At 38.9% G+C, this 24,625-nt stretch overlaps 1 protein-coding gene across 6 annotated transcripts in view; it reads left to right on the top strand.

Moving 5' to 3' along the window:
- FHOD3 (formin homology 2 domain containing 3) overlaps window positions 1-24,625 on the top strand; it is a 377,077-nt gene that overhangs the window by 320,223 nt on the left and 32,229 nt on the right. For all 6 annotated transcript variants that reach the window (XM_050970942.1, XM_030230647.2, XM_050970943.1 and 3 more), the window contains 4 exons: window positions 1,056-1,214; window positions 9,411-9,593; window positions 14,063-14,182; window positions 14,679-14,840. In XM_050970942.1, coding sequence (XP_050826899.1) covers window positions 1,056-1,214; window positions 9,411-9,593; window positions 14,063-14,182; window positions 14,679-14,840 — 624 coding nt within the window. The remainder of the gene's footprint in view (window positions 1-1,055; window positions 1,215-9,410; window positions 9,594-14,062; window positions 14,183-14,678; window positions 14,841-24,625) is intronic.

Genomic DNA, 24,625 nt, shown 5'->3' on the forward strand with positions numbered 1-24,625 from the left:
ACATGTTTACAATGTTCATGCATATGCAGAGAGAGGGAAAAAACTTAAGTATGAGGAGCAGAGTCCTCTCACCTTTGAGCTACCCAGCACAACATTCATAGTTACCAAAGAGACACCTTCTAGCATGGGATGATGAGCGAGAGAAAGAGAGACATGCTGATGTGTAAAACCGAAGACCACATTCAACAAACACCACGTTATGCCGTATAAGTGGATTTTGAGTCACCTTGCATAGTTTGTTCCCATTTTGCCACTATAAGAATGGAGAGAAAGAGAAAAAAATTCCTTGGGTCTGCCTTAGAACGGAATTTAAAGTATATGTTGCCAGTCCTTTGTGATTTTATTATTATTTTCACTGGAGGTAAGATCCAAGGAAATGGATAGTCTCAAATACAACTTTGTAAAAAACACAAGGGTTGAAATTTTTCTGCATCTATGAAGGACTTGACAGATGTATCATGAGCAGCAAGGTCACAGAACTTTCCCCTGGCAGCCCAAGATCAGAAAACCAAGCCAGTACCTCCAGAGAGGCACCTATGGCTCCTTTGCCAGTGTCGGAGGTGGATTTATAACACAGAAGAATGCTGGCAGCCACGTGGGAACTACTCTGTCTCTCAGCCAGCCACACAAGTGAGAGAGGGTCCAGACTGGTGCATCCAACAGGGAACTGAGCCCTGGAGTCCCTTGGCTGCCCAGCTGCTGCCCCAGCAGGCCTGTGCTGGCCAGTCTTGCTGCATAGCAGAGCTCTGGGCTGGCAGAGGCAGTCTCAGGTATTTTTTAGACTGGCTCCTGCCCCAAAGTGCCCTTTTGAGGGCTGTGTCAGACTAGCTCTGCTTTGCACAGCAGTGTTCAAATCTCTGATTGAATCCTGGCAGCTCATGTTGATAAGATAAGGATGTGCTACAAGAATTCAGCTTGTTTTGATGCCTATAAATAAATTAGGTTTACACTCAATGTCAGTTTTCCTTGAGTGGGGGAAGTCATTAGTGAAAGGAGTGCCTTTACTTTGTACAACAGATCAGAAGAATAATGACCTTGTTCTATTCTTTACCAAGAAAACTGCTGCAGATGGGAAGCGACAGGAGATCATTGTGTTGGACTCAAAGCGAAGCAACGCCATTAATATTGGCTTGACTGTGCTGCCCCCTCCCCGCACCATCAAGACTGCTATTTTGAACTTTGATGAATATGCCTTAAACAAGGAAGGAATAGAGGTAAGAAAGAACAGTCAATGTCTTCAAGTCTGCATCTTCAATACTTTTTTTCCTCATGTTGCATATGGTACAGGCCAGACTGGTCATGGAAGAAGGAGAAGGGGGCGTATTATGTCATGTCTGAGTGCTGAAATTTGTGAAACCAGTGTAGTGGACTCAGAAGCAGGAAGTATCATGAGGCTGGGTATGCTTAGTGATCATGGATTATCTGCTTTGTTTGAGTAGCAATGGTGTTAATTCCTGTCAGGTTTTTCAGTGTATTATCTGAAGCTTGTCTGAAATATCGTGAGCAGCAAAAACAGGCAGTGAGTTACTAGGGCTGATGCAACTGGTAGAGGGTCTAATAAATTTCATGCCCAGCTAGCTGTTGGAGTCATTCTAGATTGTATATCTAATGGAAAACAAATACAGCAACTAGTTCTGCCCAGAATAGCATTTCTGTGTTACTGTTGTTTGAAGAAAAGCAGTTGGTATAAAGATTACAGATGATGTAATTTTTACCACTACATGTTTGACTTTGCAGATATTCTTACCAAGATCCAAGATGAGCTCTGTTTATTATTTTTTTATCAAAACATTTTTCTTCTGTGAAGTGTAAAAGAAGCCTGTGGCTCCACTGTTTTTTTCATTATGGTCATATTAACTTCAATTTTTTTTTTTTCAATAAGCCTGTATCATCTAGTAAGAGTAATCTGCACAACTAAAAATCTCAATTGGTGGCTCTCAGAAGTCATATATTAATTCACAGTCACCTTTTTGTGGTTTGGCACTGTGTTTCATTATTTCCCCCTTTCCACCTCCACCTTGCTGAGTACAAAAGAAAATGAGAAAAGCTTCCTGGAATGAAAATGGTATTGCCAACAGTTGCATGCAAAAGAAATGCCTAAGGCAAAAGATCCTTCTAGTTAGAAGGCAAGGGCTGATTTGTCCCTATAGAACATAATTTCTTCCCCAAGCTAAATTACTTCTTGCTATACGCATATTTTACTAGTATGATGAAGGTGAAAGGTCACTCTAAAACCAGTAATTCTTTCATGACCCAGCCCATGTACCCACCACTGCAGTCTGCAGTGCTAAGCTTTAAAATGTTGTAGAGAAGTACCCCTCCAGCCAAGCCCACTCACAGCCAGTTCAATCTCAGTGCTGTAGGCTGTGTTTCCATACAAAGTCCAACATAAAATGGCTGACAAAGGAGGACAAGTCTTCATTAACTTCTGGGTATCATCTCCTTAGAATTGTGTCCTTCTCTGGCTTCAGGTGCTCTGCACAGCCCACCCTTTCCACTGCCAGCATTTGTCTCTGGGCTGTCCATCTGCCACCCACCTGTTGTGGTGTCCACAGCTGTGCTTTGTACCACCACACCCTCCTTGGGGTGGCCTTTCCATTAGCTGCCAGGAACCCATAATTTAATGTAAAATATATATGAAGGTGGATTTCAATTTGAAGAATTCAAAAAACCAGGAAATTCTACACTATTAATATACTTTCCCAATGCTAAAGAAAAGGTCTCTGAGATCTCTCCCCACAGCTTGAAGTTAAGTATGTGAGCAATCCTCTTGTGATCATTCAGGTATTTGAAACCAAGAGAAAGGCTAAGTGCACCAGAGCCCAGATACTTTGCAGTTTGAGGAATGAAGTCTTGATTGGTTGAAAAGGATTATGTCCATGGAGAAAAGTGGTTTTTTTCCCTCAGTTATATATATTTTTTTCTTCTTATCAAGTAAAACCCTACACTGAATTCAAATTTCCTTTTCAATTCCAAATTACATATTTTTCTTACAGCACATTAATGAGTCAGACCTTTATAGTTATAGAGAGGGCTGGATTAAGCTACACAGAATTGGCTACGTAGCACACAGGTTGGTACAAAAATTCATTATTGTGAGCCCCATTGTTTTCAGCAGATCCCTGCTTCAGTTTTCCATACTGCCCCTTTGGTCTACAATGTAGGCAAGCTTTGTTTTCTGTGTCTCTTTATCTTCTGTTCATTGGCTTTAGCCCTTAAGTTAGCATAGAGGGAAGAGAGGTTGTTGTTTCAGTCTGGATTTGTAGAGGTTTTCTGGTTCTTATCTATCTAAACATCAGGAAGTAATTGATAGCCACTCTGAATGAATCAGTAATACTGTAAGAATCAGCTTCATGTATAAAAAAAAAAAACCAGATAATACAGCAATTTGCTATATAATGCAATTGATAGCTTATCTGTGGGTTGATTTAGGCAGGACTGATATGGAAAAAAAAATGCAATTTACCCGATTAAAAACTTGTACCACAGTGGATACTCGAAAGCCTTTCTGCACAATAATTGTCTAGAAGAGATGTCACATCCAGTAAGCAGAAGAGGGATGTAAAGGGAACAGGAAAAGAGATATGTGCAGTGGCAACATAACATTCACTGCTAATATTTCAGAGAAGCTACAGCTTAGGATCATCTTCAGCTTTTGTCAGATCCAACAAAGAGCAAAGCACCTACAGTGTAAAAAGTTACCTGAACCATCCTTTGCCTTGGCAGTGAGCTCTGTGTTGTGTCCTTTGCTGAGGAGCATTGTCACTGTCATGTGAGTGTGTGTGTGCCCTTAGTTCTGCACCTCAGTGGATTAAATGGTGCCTTAAAACTGACCTAAAGGATTCCTTTAAGGGCAGTGGACTAAAGCAGTGCTAGCAGCAAGCAGAGATGCAGTGGGCTGCAGGCCCAAGTTCATGGTAGCCCGGTTCATCATCTGCTCAGTCCATAGTTAGAGCACTAGGTCCAGCAGAGCCTCCACTGCTGCCCTACATCTGCTGAATGCTGCTTTGCTTTTGACATTGAATTCTTGTTAGTAATCCATACTTTACTTTTTAACTTAAAATATGTAACTAAGTGGAAAAAATACACTTATCTTAAAGCCCTCTGTCCCTAAGTATGTTGCATATTTTCAGGTCTTAAAGTAGTTAGGTACTCCTGAGCTGAGAAAAAAGGCAGAAAGTGGGCCATGACACTAGAAAAGTAGATGTAGTCCACTTAGTATGCAAAGCAGGCACTGTTTGAAATGTATTTTCAGAGGAATTCAGATCATGTGTTTGCAAGCATGAGCCAGTCCAGCTAAAAAAAAAAAAAATGCCACCTTACATTTGCCAAAGTGTTTGTGTTTTTCTTTCTTTGAAAACTTGGTATTCATTGTGTTCAAACAACTTGGAGCTCACTGCAGAATAAAGAACTGCCTCCTTACAATAAATGAGGTCTTGCTGTGAATTAAGCAAAAGAGGCAAGCTTAAAATCCTGGCGCCTGATTTTTATGTATCAAAGGCAACTGCAAGAAGGGAGTCCAATAAACCAGTCCTTGGTGCTTGTCTGTAGAGAAGGAAATGAGTGGAACCCTCTATAAAGGGCTGCTTAGTAAGGAAATGTGGACCAAAATAAATTAATATCAAAGACTATGGTTAATTTAGCAGACTAAAATTAGGGTAATGCAGGGTTTGTTTTCTGCTGTACATTATGGCTTTGTGATGCTACACAATGTTGATAGCATTAGTAGGTATAGCTTTTTAATAAATTTTTGAAGTGAAAAAAAAAAAGTCTCTGGATGTGCTGTACCCTCCATACCCAAGTGTGCTACACCCTGCATACCCATAATAAATAGCTTGAAGTATTGATGTCTGGATTGGCTAGATAGCCCTGATGTGTAAAAAGGGGTAAGAAATGACAGCTTGATGTTAAAAAGCCAGATGGTGATATGTATAAACAAAAATCAAAATTTGAGTTTTGGAAACAAGTAAGGTATTTAAATTTTTGGTACATCAATATTTGTAGTTTCCAATTTGTTTGTCTAATGTTTTGTAAGAGTATGATGGGATGTTTCAAATGATGCTATCTTGTGTGACCTGAAAGAACACCTTTTTTCTCAAGTCTAGACAGAGGAGAGAATGGCCTTAGTGGTGCCTTGCTACCCAGAGGCAGCATATCGCAGCCCTAATCTGTTTCAGACTTTATTAAAAAAAAAAAAAAAAGCCACACTTTCTCTCCTTGCAGCAACCCAAAATGCAATCTGCAGTTTCTATGACCAGCAGTGACATGTTCCTGTATTTTGTAGAGAGCTGAGGAAGAGAAGTGGTCTAACTGAGGCAATGGTATCAGTTCATGATTTACAGAGATGGTCATCAGCATTTTAGATGTAATTCTTTCTCAGAATTGGATCATTATTGAAAGAGTTGTAATAAAATTAGTGCAGGCAGCTTCCCTTACAGTGAAGTTCTGACCTTCATATGCTGTTACATTTTCTTAGAGTTTCAGCAGGTAATGCGAACCAGCAATGGGTCTTGTTAACAGCTGCCTAGAAAGCTGAAATGTGAGAGAACCTTTCAGGATGTTGGATTGTATTCTGAGGCCTGTCAAATATCTGGTGAAATACTCACTAACAAGTACTTGATGCAGCTTACGTATTTGTGGTCCTCAAGCCACAGAAAGCTTTGGACACAACAACAACAGATATTTGAGTTACTGTTTTCTTTGGCTGTTTTTCACCTGGAAGATCAGGTGAGACCAAACACCAAAGATGAGACATCCCTGCAATCTTATCATCACTGAGAAGCCCCAGTATCTCATGAAAGAGAAAACTTCAGCACCTAATTTCCTCGGAGGGGCTGGGCGATTTACCATCACTGCTTGGGTGCTTCCTTGCGTCCCGCACTAAGGCCCATCACCCTCAGCCATATGTTGCTTTTGAAAGTCTTCCCTTTTAGGAACTTTTGGAGATTATACCTCAGGATGGCAGACTCCAGGAAATAAGTGGTTTGATCCCTTTGCTGAAAGTTCAAGCAGGTGGCCGAGTCCAGCAGCAGAATAATTGGGGTCCATTATCTCATGCAAAAATTGCTTATTTTCCTCGATTATTTGCACACATATTTTTCCTCAAAACATAAGACTCTGGCCCAAACACTTGTATGAGAATACATGAAGGTGAAATACATGTGTCAAATGTACTAGAGAGTATGAGCATATTCTCACATTATTGATAACCAGTTCTTCTTTAATTGACCTGAAGGTTGCTGACACCACCTCAGTTACAAGAAAAGACTGAGAGAGCTGGGCTGTCCAGCCTGGAGAAGAGCAAACTGAGAGTATTTAAGTATCTAAAGGGAGGGTGTCAAGAGGATGCATCCAGGCTCTTCTCAGTAATTCCCACCAGTAGGACAAGAGCAATGGGCAGAAACTGATGCACAGGAAGTTCCACCTGAATGTGAGGAAGAACTTCTTTACTGTGCAGGTGACTGAGCACTGGAAGGGGGTGCCCAGAGAGGCTGCAGAGTCTCCCACACTGAAGATATTCATAAACCACCAGGATGCAATTCTGTGCCATGTGCTCTGGGATTGCCCTGCTTGAGCAGGGAGCTTGGATCATTTGTCCCACTGTGGTCCCTTCCAACATAACCCACTCTGGGATTCTGTGTGCTGTGAAGAGAAATATGAACTAATGATTGGACTCTAAGCTGTTTGTGATTTAATGGTCACATCAGGTGCCAGTAACCTGCCCTGCTGTGATTTTATGCTACTTTAATTGTTAGGGGGTTTTTTTTCAAAAAATAATAGAAATAAAAACTAAAATAATAATAAAGTGGCAGATGGTGTACTCATCAGTTTCCAGCACCAAACAAATGGCTCTAATTAGTCATAGAGTGGAAATCAAGAAGAGGAGCATTTCACTCCTTGCTCAGGGGCACAGCAAGCATGATGACCAGCAGGATCAGAATCATTTGTCCAAGCAGGTCAGGAGTGCTGGTGTAGGTCATTATCATGGAGGCATTTGCACCCGGGATAGTGTGAGACTTGCCAGCAGCTCAGGCCCCACCAAGGCATGGCTTTCAGCAGCAGGGCTGATCCTCAGCAGCTGGCACCACAAGCACAGGCCCTTTGTTTGGCATCCCCTGTTTCACATAGTACGGTATGCAGCACAGCAGTCTTGCAGAACTTGGACTTGAATGCTTTTTGTCAGCTCCATCTATCTTGTGATGTTTATATAAAGCCCAAGGAGGAGGAGAGTCCCTTTGGAAATAAAGCTTACTGTTTCTTTGCACTCTTTAAAATGCCCCAAAGCAGTGTAAAATTTGGAGTGAAGACATTGCCCCACCACAAAATACTTGTGGGATCTCTGGGTAGCTGCCAAAAGTCCTAGTTATTTGTAAGAGGCAGTTGAGAATACTGCTGCAGTGTTAGCCTTCAAAAATGCATCAGAAGCATTTTTACACCCATCACATGGCTACTGACATGGCTACTGCTAAACTCTCCATGTATGGATGTCCAATATGATGCTATTTGCAAGCTGCCCTGTCTCAGCTGAGGCTCTGTCTTCCTTGTTGTGGAAGAGAGGAGTAGACACTAAGATGCCTGACTCCTTCAAGGGACACTGCAAAGCACCTTTCTTCATGAGTTTCAGGCTCAGTCTGGGTTTTTTTGCAGACTGTTTTACATGAGTATTGATTCAGCACTGAGACCATAAAGCAGCTAATTAGAAATCTAGTTTTATGTTAGGTATGACCCAAGTTAGGGATTTCAGCATGGATGGATGGATGGATGGATGGATGGATGGATGGATGGATGGATGGATGGATGGATGGATGGATGGATGGCCCATCTCAAAGTCAATACACAAATGCTGTTAGTTGAAACACATGTACATCAGAATATTTTCCAAGCAATCCTTTTCAGGCTAAGGAGAAGCACCAGAGTGTGTTGAGGGATTTTCCTCCTTTTTTTTTTTTCTTTTTTTTTTTCCTTTTTGTTTTGTTTTGTCTTTACTTATGATATTAATTTATTGTGTCCAAGCAAGGATGCTTTTTTATGTTGTTGTCATCATCATTTATAAAAAAGAGCAAGAAAGAAAGGCAGCATTAACAGATAAAATGCTTCTTTATTAATGTTTATGGAAGTCAACAGAAGAAAATTAACAGCAATAGAAATGCTGTGGCTGAAATTAAATAAGTCCCAGTTCAACAAATTGAACAATATTTGCCTGCCTAACTCTTGTCCTTTGCCTGATTAACCAGGAGAAGTCCCTTGCTCTCTATCCACACTTAGCTCCAGTGCTGTAAAACAGCCAGGGAAACTATCAGTACTGGAAGGGGGCAGTTGTGCTGCTTTGATGAATTGGCAATGTCCAGTGCTGGAACAAGGCTGTAGTTTGGATTGGCAGGTCTGATAGCTCTTTGGCTGTATTTTTATTATTCTCTCCTCCCCTTCAAAACAGCCTCTATCATTATAGATGGTTACAGCAAAAACATGTCATTCCTGAGATGAATAAACATAAGTTGTGTTAAAAATCTGCTTTAAGGAGGCATTGGTCAGTAGGGTAGTGACCTCAACTTATCTGATGCCTTTGCGTTGTTTTGCTTTTCTGTTTTATTTTGAAGTGCATTTATTGTGTTAAAAACTGATTAAGAAGCAATACCTTAGAGAGCAATACTTTCAGAAGGAGAGCTGCCACATTTAAACAAGCCTGTAAAATTCATGACTTAAAGGGAAAATTTAAATATTTTGTGCCACACTGACAGCAGAAACTGAAAATACTGAGATCCTTTTTCAGATAAAAAGAAAAAAAGGCTGTATGTTATGCAATGCATGATTCAGCTTTAAATTCAATACATGTTCCTTGGGAACAAAACAGACTGAACAAAAAAGTAAGAAATCATGGGGACAGCAAGGGACGGGAGTCTTCAAGTTATTCCTGTATACTTTACAAGTGTGCTAGAAGATTTGTAGATATTGGGGCTAAGGGACCTTAAAATCTAGTCTGACTTGCTGTAAATCACAGGCCACAAAACTGTTCTCCTTCTACCCTTACTTCCATATGTAATTTACAAAGAGATATTAAGTTCTGACTTAAAAATATGAAAGTCGATGAGATCAGTCCTAACCAATTTCCTTTCATGTCTTTCAGTGTTTCATCCCATGATTAGCCACTTACTATCTACTGATACAGGTTTCAAAAAAATAAAAATTTCAATCCAGATACATTTTTAAACAAACTGAGGGTGTGTGAGATAGCAGTCCTTGTTTTGCTTCCTTGTGCAGTGGATTAGTTCTTGGTTGCTACTGTGCTGTCCTAATTTAACGGCCAAGGACTTGAGGACTTCTACTGTGGCTTCTGTGGGACCACACAGCAACCAGCCCTCACACTCCTCTCAGCCCCACCACTGATGCTTGCCTTTTGGCTCCCTGTACAGAAAATCCTGACCATGATCCCCACTGAGGAGGAAAAGCAGAAGATCCAGGAGGCACAGCTGGCGAATCCCGATGTCCCCCTGGGCAGTGCTGAGCAGTTCCTTCTCACCCTCTCCTCCATCAGTGAACTCTCCGCCAGGCTCCAGCTCTGGGCTTTCAAGTTGGACTATGAGATAGTGGAAAAGGTGAGGGAAAGCATGGGGATGGGTGGAGACTCTTCCGAGGCTTTGCTTAATCTTTCCCTGACCTTGGTATTATATGGACATTTTGAGGAAATGGTAAATGGGTCGCTTTTGTTTCAGTGGCCAAGCAGGAAACAGCTAAACTGATCCTTCATAATCTCTTACTTCTATAAAAGAAAATTAAGAGATTATGTCTTCCTTCCTTTAATTAGTCACTAATGATATTGAAACAAAGAAGAGGGCTAAGTCTCTGCCACATCTTCTCCAGATGTTGTTACTCAGGAAATTACTTCAGAGCAATGAGAATTTTTCTTTCATAAAGATTGAGTGAGAATATTGATCTTACATCCATTTGAACTAAGGAAAACACCATCCATTAAGTTTTTTTGTTTTTAGCTCTCAAAATTCTAAACAAAAGATAAGACAGTTCAGCTCAGTCACACACAGTTGTTGCCAGCTTCTCCGTGGCTGGCATTCATTCAAAGAACACTATAATTGGGGTGTCTGTCAAGAATGATGAATCATGAGCACAAATTTTTAAAAAAAGGATAAAATTTTGATGCATAGGTGAGACAGAATGAAACTGTGTAGGGGATTTCAGGTACTTGCTGCCTTTCACAAGGTGTTCCAGGAATCTCTGCACTGGAGCTTCCTTTTGGCTGCACTTCGGGTGCATACCCCTGGCATTGCCATTAAAGCAGCTCTCTCCTCTACATACTCATTTTGTATCTGTGCACATAGGTGTGTATTGAAAAATCAGTATAACTGTGTGATATGGATTCTAAAAAGTGAAACGTGAAAAAAGTTTCACATGGTTGTGAAAATTCCTTATGTTTACCTAGCAGTGGCTATTTAACGAGTTGTGCAACAGTGGATTGATTTGCAGGTGATACAGTCAAGATTACTCAACCTTTATTTAATTTTCTTAGATGCTAGGACATGCAATCACACAAATACTCAGGATTTTTATTGGAATGTTTTAGTATTAGCCATTTACATTTCTGACATGTATAGCAAAATACTTGTATCTGGCATGAATACCTTTTTGCCAGTTTGTTCTACTTTGTTTTGGTTTTTTTTCACTCTGGTACAGCTATTTAATCTGCTTTGAAGTTACCACAAGGCTAAATTGTACCTTTCACGTAAGCTGAGTTAGCAGTAGTTATTAATCTCTGCATATACGTAGAATTTCTAGGGTCTTCTCAATCAAAAAGCAACATCTGAAGCACAGCTAAAAGCTAAAGAAATTCTGAGTTTCCTTTTGCCACAAAGTTAATTTATTGCCAGCTAAAATCCATGTAGAATGAGCACTAGTACAAAATGTCTCAAAAAATTAAATTACTCAGAGAAGCAACAGCTGTAGGAAGACAAAACCAACGTTTTTGTCTCTGTTTGGAGGTAGATAGGACTAAGCACGGTACTTACCAGAAAATGGTAGAGGAAGTAACATCTGGTATTTGTGATAAAGTATGAGGAGCATATGATAAGTCTAGCAGACAAGCATAGATAGGACAGACAGCTTGGGTCTTGGGTGAGGACAAAGAAACAGGATCAGACATCAGGAGTGCAAGGCAGAGTGAGCAGCTGGGTGTCTCCAGTTACAAAAGGTTAAGGTCAGAGTTCCAGGTAATCAGTAAATGTACATGTTATTTAGACTGAAATAAGATACTGTGATATTCAGTTTTTAAAAAATGAAGTAATTTGCATTTGTGATTATGATGATAAAAGAGACCCTTGAGCTGCTAACATTCTTCTATTTTGAAACTATGTTTTTGCAGAAGATCTATCTGCAAAAGGGCAAATGCTTCACAAAACCTAGGTCCCAAAATCACTTAACTACACAGCTTTGCCTTTCTTTTTTTGTCCGGCATTTGCTTGATTCTTTTAAAATCTTATTTTATAATAAGGAAAACTCACAACATTTCAGAATGCACTCATATTATTTACCAAGTCACACATAACGTTTTATGTAAGATATGAGTGCTATTATTTCCATAAGGCTGGAAGTTTTACATGGTCCCTGTTACCAACAGTGTGAAATACCTGAGTTATTGGTAAGACCAGGTTCTCATACATGAGACTCTTCTGCTAACCTGCCAAGAACAGAGTTCTGTCTAAGTAGGTTTTAGCTTCGTCTCTGACAACCTGAAAGAAAAGAATGTGAATTGTTCAAGAAATGGGTTAAGTGATACATTGTCGACGTTCATTAAAAGCTTTTCAGGCATAATAAGAGAAACCATCTTTCTTAGCTTGAATTGAATTAACTGAAGCAAGTAGGGGAACATTTGTGGGGAGCATTCTCAGCCTGTGAGGAGCTGGACTGTATGAATAAATATTCACTCTTTGCTCTCTATAGAAAATTTAAAATGAAAGAAAAATGAATGGATGTTAAATGCTTACCAAAGGTCGTTAGCAGAACAATAATTTCCCTCTTCTTTCTTTTGGTATCCTAGTTTAAATGCACAGACAGAAAAGGTTAAAACAATTCCACTGTGTTGCTACTCATTCCTCATATGGAATTACTTATGATGCAGATATTGTCAAATTCTGTTATCTCAGAGGGGCTGTAAAGATCTTAAAAACTGAATAGAAACTTTGATTTTTTTTTAAATTAAAATCACTGCATAAAAATATATTTTTTTTCTGACTACTTAAAAGATCAAAATTAATAGAAGCAGGTGTAGAAATGAAAAAAGTACCATGAGCTGAGTTGATTTGCACTTGTCCATCAAACATTGAATCAGGCATTATAAGGTGCCTTTCAGACAAATTCTGGACCAATCTTCAAATTTCATTCAAACCTAATTTTTAGCTGAAAAATTAAAATGTGGTATCCAAGGATATGAGGTAGCTCTACCTTATCTATCTAAGTGAGTTTTATAGGAAGCAAGAGTGGGTAAATTTGAAAAAATCAGAAATTTGTCTGATTGTTCAGTATCTTGAACACTTTTTTAAAATAATTTTTTAATCTTACAATAAAATAAGAAATAACAAGTAATTACAAATGTGTAATTATGCAAAAACATCTAAGATTAGTAACTTGTCTAAATAGCTCAATGAAGGGCTCAGTATGGCCTGGTTTGGAAGCCTCTTATGCCACCTTCTTATTCACCTGGAGAATGTTTTAAATTAGTCTTTTAGCAATGTTTTTTGGCAGGTTGAAAATTGATCTAAATGAAATAGTTCAGAAGGCCATGTTTACTACAGATTCAGAGTCATTCCATAACGCACCAAACAAACTAAATCAACTCTGACTTTAAAGCAACTCAAAGAATACTGTGCAGCAGTATTATTTAAATTCACTTTAATAAAGTCTTGGATTATTTAGCACCTCTCCTCTGATGTAATAAACTACTTAGCTCACTATCTCATCTCTTAATTTGTCTTAAGTTTTCCATATTCTTTTCAAGAGACAAATTTTTCTGTAGGGACCAGAAATATATTTCATTCATCTTTTATGGTAAAATATGACTACAGTTGTTGAAGAATCCATTGTGTGTCTCCAAGAAAGGGAAATTCTCAATTACTTTGCCTCTTGGTCTAAAATAGCAGCTTAATTTTGGCTTCTTGGCTCATAAAGAGTATAACAATGTGGGAAATTGGGTAAAAAGTCTCCCTGCCCATGGCACAGGGGTTGGAACTAGATGATCCTTAGGTCTTTTCCAAAACAAACCGTTCTATGATTCTGTGAAAAGAATGCTGCTCACAGATGCTTAGAATGGCATTTGAAGATAGAAACAATGTGAACTCTTAGTGTGCATACAAAATAAATAACCCTGGGCCTCACACAGAGACATAGAAATAAGTTCTGTCAACTCAATTACCCTCACTCTCTTCCTTTGAACTCTCTGGTGCAGTTCACTTCCTGAAGTAATGGAAGAGAATTTATGGTTTCAAGCCTTACCAGTATGCACATCTATACTCAGACAACATGTGAAGATGGAAGATGCATTAAATTAAAATATTGTAATGAGACTATTTGTAAAGCTTGATGTTTACAGCAGATTTTTTTTCAGTTTTAAATTCTCATAAGCACAAAACCATATCTAAAACATAGAAATGGCTGTCATTTGAAGAAAGCCAAATTTTAAGTCAGCAAGGCTTCTAACTTTTTAAATTTGTTGTTCAAAGATTCAAAAAAATACTTTTGAGAGGCTTTTTTATAAGTTGGGGCTTGGGTGTGTTCATGGATTTAACTGAAATGCAGCAGCATTCTCTGTTTGGAATCACAGGATAGTCCCCAGGACAAGTAAGGCATTTGCATACATAAAGGAACAACAGTAGGAAAATATTTTATGTACTTTTTTTGCTGTCCTTGCATGTGATTTATTAGCTGGAACATGGAAGAAAGCCAGCAGACGTGGCCAGTTTACACTCTGCAAGACGCCAGTTCAGGAACTTTTTGCAGTAATTAATCTAAACCATAGAATTAAAAACTAACCTTCACCTTCTGGTTTCTGTTCTTATGGTAGGAAGTTGCAGAACCACTGCTAGACCTGAAGGAGGGAATGGACCAACTGGAGCACAATAAGACTTTGGGATTTATCCTTTCTACTCTACTAGCCATTGGGAACTTTCTGAATGGAACCAATGTAAGCCTGATGTCCCAACATTTCCCCTGCAGCTTTTTCCTTTGAAAATACAGAAGTCAGAACCATTGTGAAAATTGCAACCCACTATTTTTTTTGTACCAGAAAAGTAATTTAGGGAATATAACATGCTTTTATTCTGTGTTAGGGTTTTTTGTGATGTGTCTTGCCTCTTTCAGCATACCCTGAAGGAAATGTGGAGCTAAGCACTGTTCTAGAGAAACTCCTTTAAGTGTAGTGTTGATGCTTTGCATTCAAAGTATGAGAACTGTGTTGTGGGTCATTTCACTACAGATGGACTGATTTTAGGAGTAGTCTTCAGCACGTTAAAAATTAATAAAAGCAATTAGTTTCCTCTCCGGTAGGATTCTTCTTCTTTCCCCTCTGCCCCTTATTGGTCATAATTTTTGTCTACTAATCAGCATGGGAAGGATTAAGCATTTTTTTAATGTCTTTATTTTTAATGGGGTTTTTTTAATGTCTTTTTTTTCCATTGCAGGCCAAAGCTTTTGAGTTGAGCTACCTCGAGAAGGTTCCAGAAGTTAAAGACACAGTGCACAAACAGTCCCTCCTGCACCACGTCTGCACTATGGTGGTAGAAAAGTTCCCAGACAGCACTGATCTTTATTCAGAGATCGGGGCCATCACTAGGTCAGCCAAGGTATGTCCAGTAGGTAAATACATCTATATGTACATTTCTATAACACCTCTTTGAAGTGAAATATTTAGGATTTTATTCTATTCTATTCTTTGATTTTTTCATCCTCCCTGGTTGCAGCACTATTTATAAATGTGTGTTCATTGTGTCATTTGCACTGAGATTCAAAGATGCCAGTACTCCCTTTTCTGAACTGTGTGTCTATCACTAGGTTCCCTCATCAGTGCACTCCTTAGGCTGCCATTGGTTATGACATGCTAATGTTATATACATTATTAATGTATATAACTATTAGGAACTGTTTTCAAGATACTGGTTTATTTGACCACTATCTTCAAATAGATTTATTCTATGGCTTGGGGGAATCTCTTTTATAAGGCAGATGCCTGATTGTATTTTAAATCCAATGGAAGGAATGATTTTTTTTTACTAATAAAATTTGTCTCCAGAATTGAAGAATCTTTGAAATACTTGGTTTAACTAACAGAATCACAGAATTGCTGGTGTTGGACAGGACCTCAGCATATGACTTAGTCCAACCCCCTGCTAAAGCAGGTTCGCCTAAAGCAGGTTGCAGAAGAAAAGTTCAGATGGGTTTTGAGCATCTCAGATGATCTCTTGAAATCTCCTTAGGAGTTAGAGAACAGAAATAGAAATGAAGGAATTTTGTTGCCAAACCTCTTGCCAAAAAAAAAAAGGTAATTCCCTTATTAATGCATTGGTCTGGTCAGTGGCTCAGTATGGTATGGAGATTATTACTGCTGTGAGCAGGCATGATAGGAACACTGTAAAGTCACTCTGGGATCTCTCAGAGTGTGAGATTTCATGAATAAGCCTTAAAAATAGTACATCACTTGATTAATAGAGTAAACATGGGAGATAGCAAACATAAAAATTCTCTTTTGGAGTCATGTCTCATGGAAATGGTGATAATTACAGCAGATAATTATAGTGTCCTAGTCCAGTGTCTTGATTCAGACAGTGGCCAATACCGTCTTCTCGACGGAAGAGCACAAGAAATTTCTAAGGGAATGAAGGATTTTTTATCAGAAAAATGTTATTTCATGAGCCATAATTCTCATTATGTGCATCAAATAGAGGAGTGATTTCTTTTCCAAAGGCCACCTTATTTGCATGTTGGGAGAGGAGCTGGAGAGTGTGGGGGCAAACAACTCTGTTTGCCCCCACAACCCAGGACATCTGTATAATACAATACTTTTTTTTTTTAACTGCAAAAATGAAATCTTATTTTGACTCCTAGTGCAGTTCTTGCAACAATAAATTCATAATCTATTTTTTTCTACTGTTCAATTTGCTGGTTTCAGGAATTACTGTCTGAATATACTGAGCAGAAAAATTATTTTTTCTTTGTAATTAATAGAATAACTTAGGTTGGAGAGGATCTCTGAAGGTTGTATGATCCATCACCCTTTCCAGTGCAAGACCAGATTAAACTAGGCTGCTCAGATCCTTGTCTAAGTCCTAAATGATCCTTTCATATCTTTTGTTTATGAGACCATTTCCACACTTTTCCTTCATCTGACTCTTTTAGAATGTGTTAAACAATATTAAGTACAGTATTCCAGCCTCTCCTTATCAGTGTCAAATCTTACTGTGTTTGTCCATTCTGCTACCTTTTGTAAGATGTTCTGAGGTTTTCTCTGTGTTCTTTGACTGCTGGTCCCCTTTGGACACCCACTGTCCCAGGGCAGTTCCCAAGGACAGCCAGGCAGTCTCCTGAGCTGACAGAGCATTCAGAACTCTCAATGGAGGCGAGTGCTGCTGTGCCCTGTGCACTTCATTGCAGTCTACAGCAGTGACCATGATCTGCTGAAGATTTACTGCTTATCTCTCAAACCCCGAATAATCTTCATTCAGGACTAATCTGAATAATTTCCTGCCATCTGTAGATTTTACCCTCTGGATGTGCTTCCTTGTTTCCAGATAATTTTGAAATACAAAGTACAAACTATGAGACGCCTGCTGTTAGCCCTGGCAACAAATGAGAATCAGCGTGTATTCCTTCTTTTGTTTTGCTCTCTTAACCTCACAATTCATAGGTGGCCTCCCATGAGTCCCTTGAAAAGATTTGGAAATGTAATTTTCTTGCTTAGTCTTATCTATTTCCAATTTATAAGCATTCAGAATATAGTGGTTGTTTTTCTGTATTAAGTTTCCTATCATTCATCCTTTCAGCCAAGTTATCAGATACAGTAACAAAACCTGGACCTCTGCACCAACTTTGCTGCTCTTCTAGGGATAGGCAAAACTTCTACTATCCTTTTATTCTCTAAGTTACTAAGTATGGTTTCATACATATTCATCTTCATTTTAGACAGTGGCCTAATTTCTTTTCTTTATTTTCTTTATTTCTTTATTTTAATTGATGTCATAACTACTGTATTCTACTTGTTTACTTCTTTTAAGATATCTCTCTCCAACATGTATTTCTGCTAGTAAAGTTTCAAACCATGCTATTAGTTCACATCTCTTAAAAATACAATACAGAAAAAGGAAAGGAGCACCAGAGTAGGTTTTTCCCCAACATCCTCTGTGGTGAAGCTGGATGAAAAGAAGTCATCTTGTTTCCCTTCTCTAATTTTTGTCTTCCTCAGTTTCTTTCCTCCTCAGTGATCCAGGACCTCCTACATATTTTCTTTTTTCTTCTTTTTTTTGGTACCATAAAGGAATTTGTGGCTTTTGTTTTATATCCTTAGATATTTTCTCTTTAGATTCCATCTCTTTTCTCCTAGTTTCCTCTTGTACAGCCTATGTTTAGGCTCTGGTTTATTGCCTTCAGTGAGTTTGGTTTCTCACGTTTGGAAGATTTTAACTTTTTATTATGTTTTTGTTTTTAATTTGAGTGATTCTTACTTTTTTAACATTTAGGTATATTGGTTTCTCATTTCCTGCTTCTTCTCTTTGCTGAGAAGTTATTTCCCTTTTTTCTTAGATTGGGATCAAGTTAATCACTAAGATGAAAAATTACCAGAAAAGAGAAGCGCCTTTGTTTTCCAAAATTCTCACCACCATGTATGGTATTCTCCCAAGTGATTCTTCTATTTTTCAGTCATAGAAAGTGGAAGAAAGCTTAACTTACTGCTGTCACTTAAAAGAAAATTTAGGTCTAAGAGCATGCAAAATTGAGCACAGTCTTTCAGTCTGTGGTTTGCTGATCCAGTGGCCCTGCCCAAAGCGGATGAAAATCCAAAAAGGCCAGACAAAATCACATTAAGAGAAATTATAGCCTTAACCTTCCCCGTGTCGCCCAAGGTCTCCCTCCTTGGGATGTTCCTGCATGTGTTAAACCACTGATGGATTACTGTAACCAGCTCTATTCCCACTTGATCATAGCTGCCACAAATCAGAGAGTTAGGATGCGGAAGCCATCCAAGCTGCCCTCTTCAAGGGAATGTTCACAGAAAAGGCGAAATCTTGGTTTAGGAAAGCTGACAGGAAAGGAGAACTAATTTATCACTGTGGATTAGGCTGTATTTTGAGCTCTGTTTTGCCTACAAACATCTTTCAGAAACCACAAAGGCTAAACAATTTCCATCCTGTAGATAAACAGAGATGCCCCTTCCCCTGAAATGTGCATCATATAAGAATTTCCTGAGCACTAGTTCATAAAAAAACCTAAAAACATAAGGAAAACAGGCTTCTCCACCAAAAAGGAGGTAGAAAGACCAGAAACAAAATAGTATAGTTATTGCAAAACTTGTGGCTTTTTACTGAAGGACTGAAGTCATAAATGGCACCAAAAAAAAACAGGCACAAGTGAAAAAATTAGCGAAAAAATACAATTCTAGAAAAATAAAAGCATTTATAAATTCATGTACAGCACTGATTATTTAGTATCACATGATTAAAATCACTTGCCCTTTTTATTTTCTTGTTATTTTACATGGTTTTTTTCACTGAAGTTGTACCAAAACTGACGTACCTAATACTGAAGCAGACCCTCAGATTTCTGCAGTTAAGATCGAGTGTTGTTCCTAGAAATTTCCTTAAGAAGTGGTTGCCTCAACCCCAATATCTCCTCTGTTAGTGAATAAAAAATGTGTCCTTATTAACAATGTTCATCTTCTCTCTCTTAGCCATAAATATTTCCCCTGTGCACCTGAAAACTGGCCAGCTCTATAGATAAACTATAATTGTAATTTCCTTCCCCTGATTTGAACTGACTTACAAGGTGTCAGACTTCTGTCTGGTTTTTTACCCCTGCAGTAAGACACTCACAGCTACTAAGCACTGGAGAAGCAGGCAGCTTTTAAAAGTAAGAAATAGGAAGTGTTAGCAACACAGGAGGGGACAAGGATTGCTGATGGGAAAGAACTTGGGATGAGCCTAAGACATACACAGGGGAGAAGGAAGCCTGCAGCAGCCTGCCCTCTGAGGACCTTAGCAGGGAGGCATAAGGAGGCAGGAGCTGGCTGGAACAGTAGTGATATTTGACATGCTGTAGCTTCTGCCTGTTACAGTGGAAAGAAGAGAAAGGATAAAAAAAAAAATTAAAAAAAGGTAGGGAAAATCATGTTGCCTCCTGTATTCCTTCAGTGGGGTTTCTCATGTCTCGCTTGACAGAAAGTATTTGTATGCAGTTATCATTCAAGAATGTTTTCCCTACATTATTTCAAAAAAAAAAAAAAAAAAAAGCCAAAAGTCAAATTATTTTCCATGGAAAAAAAAGTCCAGGAATGCAAGGTTTCTTGCAGTCATTCCTTGTGATGCCAGCAGCTGCCTCAGATTGTGGCATGGGCTAGCAGGAGCAGAGGTGAAAGCAGAGCAGGGAAAGGCAGATCCTGTTGGCTGCAGAGCGCACTGGGGCAAGGGAGAAGGAGTTTCCATGGCAATTGAGAATTTAGGGTTGTGTCTCAAAGAGAGCAAATGAAGTTTAGCACATGTGCCTGATGTGGTGTTTCAATAACATTCCAGGTGATATGAGTGCAGGAATTGTTGCAGGTGACATAACACTATCTGAAGGGACCTACTGTGTGTTATGGCTCTTCTTTGTCCTAGATTGTGGGAACTGCCGTACAGCATCTGCAAAAAGATCCCATGTAGTTAGGATATTGTTTAAGGAAGTATAATGCAGTAGAGATGTGTGTACAATTGGGCAGACTCATCTGGTCATACCTCAGTAAGTGCCTCTGCCAGCTCTGTCCTGTAATTTTTCATTAGTGGGTTGATTCACGTGCTCTCATTTCCAAAATTATTTTCACAGGATGCCACTTCTTACACTAGAATTAGAAATGTCTGAGCAGAGCCCTCTTTATATATTGCTTGCTTAAGAGAGCAGGCATCTATCTTGCTTAAAATGCATGCCCACGGTGTGCAAGTCAGACTAACAAGGGTCCTGAGATAATTCTTGTGACACTTGGTGAAGGAAACCAGTCTGGAAATATTAGAGGAGACAGAGTTTTGAACCTACGCCACAGAAGGTCGCTGCTCTCAGATGACAGTGTGTTTGCAAGGAGCAATTCTCAGAATTTCCTTTGGCACTGCACCAACTCAGGAAAAGAGGAAGATTTCATGTTGCCTGCCAGAACGCATCCCTGTAATAATGTGAGAATGAACGGTCTGACCCTAAATTATAAACAGCTCAGACTAGACTGTGGTCTGCTGCAGAAACTATCTTGAACTTTGAAAAGAGAAAGCTTGTGTGTGGTTATGTATATCTTTCTATGAAGTACAATAAAATACTTGCCATTGTGCATTTAAGACAGATGTCATTGTGAAAGCATCAATCTTCTCTTAAATACACCTTGTGACTAAGAAAAAAATGCAGAGATCCAGGTCTTCCTTAGAAAATAACTGGATTTTATATGTTCACCACTAAAAGAAGCAAGTTCTACCAATAAACAATAGAGTATCAAACAATAGAAATCTTATACAAGCATGCTGAGGCTATGTAATAAGTTATTCACTGGCCTTCCGAACAAAACCTTAGATACAGTGATTTTGAAAATAAATGCTTCATCAGTTTCCATTCCTTTCCTGGTTTTGGGGTTTTTTGCTTCAATTCACTTGTGCAATCTTTGACCCTGTTGTAGAGCTGAATGTTAATACAGGAGGCAGGAAACGTGAGTGTATTTAGGTGCAGCATCTTTGACTTTAGGATGGTTTTGTATTTGCAGTGGGGGACCTTAGCCCAAAGACTAGAGGAGGTTTAGCTGGAAGAGGAAACGTGTTTGTAAAGCACATTCCAGCTAAAGGAAAGCTGAAGAAAAATGACCTCTTATCTCCCAGTGGCTGCAGTTTTTTGCAGTGCATGGCAGTGCATACCTGGAGTTGTATATGGTGCCCTAGGGAATATATAATGGAAGGCATTTCAGGTTTGAACAACTGCATCTAATTCCCAGAGCAACCATTCCTCTCTCTCCCAACAAATATTAAAGTGTGCAATTCCTGTGCTGCCATGAGGTATTTGTGGCCACACAGAGGAATAATACCCCAACCCTGAAAGGCTCCCTGATCCATGTCCTGCCTGAATGATTGGAGCATGCTGTATTATTTCATGAATGAGAAAGTTTTAAACTTTTATACATGGCATGTGATATTGGATGGAATTGAACTTGAAAATAATAGGCCTTGTAAGGACCAATGTTCAGGGAACCAGAATGAGCAGAGAAATAAATGCTGAGCCATTTGATGGTGGTGGTAGTTTTTGAGTCACGTGAAAAACAGTGAGAACAGAAACTGTTTGTTCTGTTGTGTTTGTTTGTAGGTCTGTCATGAGGTACTGAATTCTAAGCCCAGTGGAATGACAAACTTGGTAGAAATCTTTTTATTTTTGTTGTTTATGGCAAAGTCATCTGCTTCTATGGTAGCAAGCAGTAAATAATGATATAAAGTGATTAAAGTGAGTGCTGCTGTTTCTGGCATGTGGTTGGAAGGTTTTATTCTTTGTTCTGAGTCATTTGTGCAAAATATGGTGTTATGTCAAATTGAAAAATAGATTTTTAATTCCAAAGTTGCCCATTAGTGAGTTTGGGGCAGTGGCTTGCTGAGGCTTACTCTGAGGAGTTTTTGTCACATAAACTGGCCTTTCCTGCAGAAAAGAACATGTATTAATTTTAAAAATTTTAGCAGATGGTAACTATTCAGTCAGCAAGCTGCATATCTTTTGCACATATTTGTGTTGAGGAGGAAGAAGAATGTATGTTTCCACCTTCCTCCAAGTCCTTGGGCCAGGTACAATACCTGTAGCAGGTACAATATCTTTACGCTACTGTCCACCAAGAAAGCTGTACTGACTATTTCAGATTACTGCTTCCTTTTATTCAGTAGAACAGAGTTATAAAATAATGCCTCAGCAATTATTGTCTGAGTACCTCCTGTGCTGAGGTACTCCTATCCTGGAGCCACAACTCACCTGAGTTCCTTCTTAGTCCCAGCATTGACCATCCACCTGCAAGAATTGGTGCATCCTTCGTTTCAAGAAAGAAGGAACAAAAAAAAGGATTCATATTTCTCTACTATTATACATCATTAATTCCTTTAGTAAAGTGTTGGAAATAAGCACATTAATCAGCAGGTGCAATCCATGCTCCCTTAGCAATGCGGTGTGAACTGGTAAAGAGATATTACAAATGCCTTTTTATGTTTTCTTTATGCATAATATATTGAATAATTGGCATTATTACTCCACAAAAGTTTTTGTTCTCCTTATCATATGAACACATGATTGGAGATCTCTTGTAGCTGGGATTTCTCATCACCCTTACTCTTACATTTTTATATAATATCCTAAGCAGAGCCACAGAGCTGGAGCAGACTGAAATGTAGTGGATTCTGTGTCTACACACAAAATTGGTGCTGGTGAAATAGCATTTCTTCAAGTATCAGGTGGGGCACCTGACTGAATCCAAGAAAAACTGGAACTTTATTTTGAGGATGTTTTTCTGCAAGTATATTTCTTTCTGTCCACAAGCAAGTGACCAAACATTGGAGAGCTGGCAGAGAGAGATTCCATGAAGGTTTGGCACATTCTTTCAGGTGCTGTATAGTTTGCCTTTGGGGAATACACAGGTACATTATCCTGTATTGGAGTTCCTACTTTATTCCTTCCAGGACTCTACAGCTCCTGCTCAAGCACACCTGTGCTCCACAGAGGCTTATTCCAGGAGAGTTCAGGTGGTGTTCCTCTTCCTGCAGTCTCCTTAGGACTTTTACAGAGGACTGAATTTTTGCTTGTGTTCAGAAAACTCGTGAGTGTCCTTTAGCCCAACCTGCCAGCCCCCATCTGTGCTGGAACTCCCCACTCTTGTGAATGTGCTGACTTTTGGTAATTTCCTGGCCATTTACCACACAGGAATTCGCCACACTCCCCCAGATTTGTTGTTCTCCAGAGATGTTTCTTGAACCCCTACAGGCCTGAACCTCAGAGTTTTTTCATAGATTAAAACTCATTCTGCCATAAAATTTCATGAGTTTAAATTTCTCAGCTACAGAGGCTGAGATGCTTCCTCAGCCAGGTTGGATAATTCTTACGAAGACCTAAACCTTGTATTTCTTTTTTTTTCCTTAACAGGAATGCTAGTGTTTTTCTCCATGTATGTTTTAGATATACCATCTGTGGAGAGCAGCAATGTGTTTATCATCAACAGTGAAAATACTGACCTGGAAAGGACTTTTTTTTTTTCCCCAACATATGCATTGATATGGATATAAGGAAAGCAAATACCCCACAGCTGCTCCGCCTGCAGGGCTTTTCTGAATAGCAGAGTGGATCAAAGGATGTTTCTATTTCCTTGGGAAGAGGAAAAATTCATCACTTTATAAATCACAGCATAAACAAATCAAATCAATACCAGGAGCTTTTTAATAATAATGCATTTCTTATGGCTATTTTCAGTATAGGTCTCAGCAGTGGATGCTGCACACAGCTAAGAAGAATGAAATAAAACCTGCCCCTGACACTGGTTTTCATTTAGCATTAAGGAATTAACTGGAGTATGAGACTGTAACATCCCAAGCACTGATGTGTTTAGAATCTGAGAGCTAAGTCTGTACTCTATAGTTTGAGTTCATCTGAAGTGTGAAGTGGTATTATAAAATCATTTTTTCCTTTATTCAGAATTCCAGAACATGGGCAGTTTTATTTTTCTCATCTGTTGAGTGCTGTGGCTGGGTTGCTGATGCACTTTGTTGAGTTGTTAGCAACACGTCCTGTGTGTCTCCTGTAGGATTATTGTGATTTGAACACCTTTTTTGGTTGATGAATAAAGGAGAAGCTCTCCCTCACCTTCTGTGGAATGTGTTGACCTCTATCATGATGAATGTTACTGTAAGGTGCAATCATTTATTTTAACTGTGTTGAGAGCCTTTCAGAGTCGTTATATGATCTCATTACAAGCCAGTAAATTGGTATTGTATATCAAGGGATGAAAGTTAGTGCTGAGATCACTAAATAACACATACTTTCAATAGAGCTTTAAAAAATTCTGGCCCATGAATTTTGTGATTAGAACTAGATCATCTATTAACAAGTCAGTGCATGACTAGGGAATAGATCCAAGTACTTCCTAAAATGGAGAATGCTTGGCGGGGTACAACAGTGAGCAGTAAACAGGGTATAAAAAGCTTTGAGTAGTAGAGAAAAGGATTAAGAAAAAGAGAAAGTTTTGTATTACCTCAGAAAGAACTGAGTCATGCAGTTGCTTGGTGCAAACATGAAGTTATTAGCAAGGGAAAAAACACATCACAATTTTTTTTTTTTGTCCGTTCTTTAGATGTTAGGCCTCCAAGAATAAAACCAAATATATGTGTATAGGTATTTCTTTGTT

The sequence above is a fragment of the Serinus canaria genome, chromosome 2 (genome assembly GCF_022539315.1).
Source record: "Serinus canaria isolate serCan28SL12 chromosome 2, serCan2020, whole genome shotgun sequence".
Taxonomy (NCBI): Eukaryota; Metazoa; Chordata; class Aves; order Passeriformes; family Fringillidae; genus Serinus; species Serinus canaria.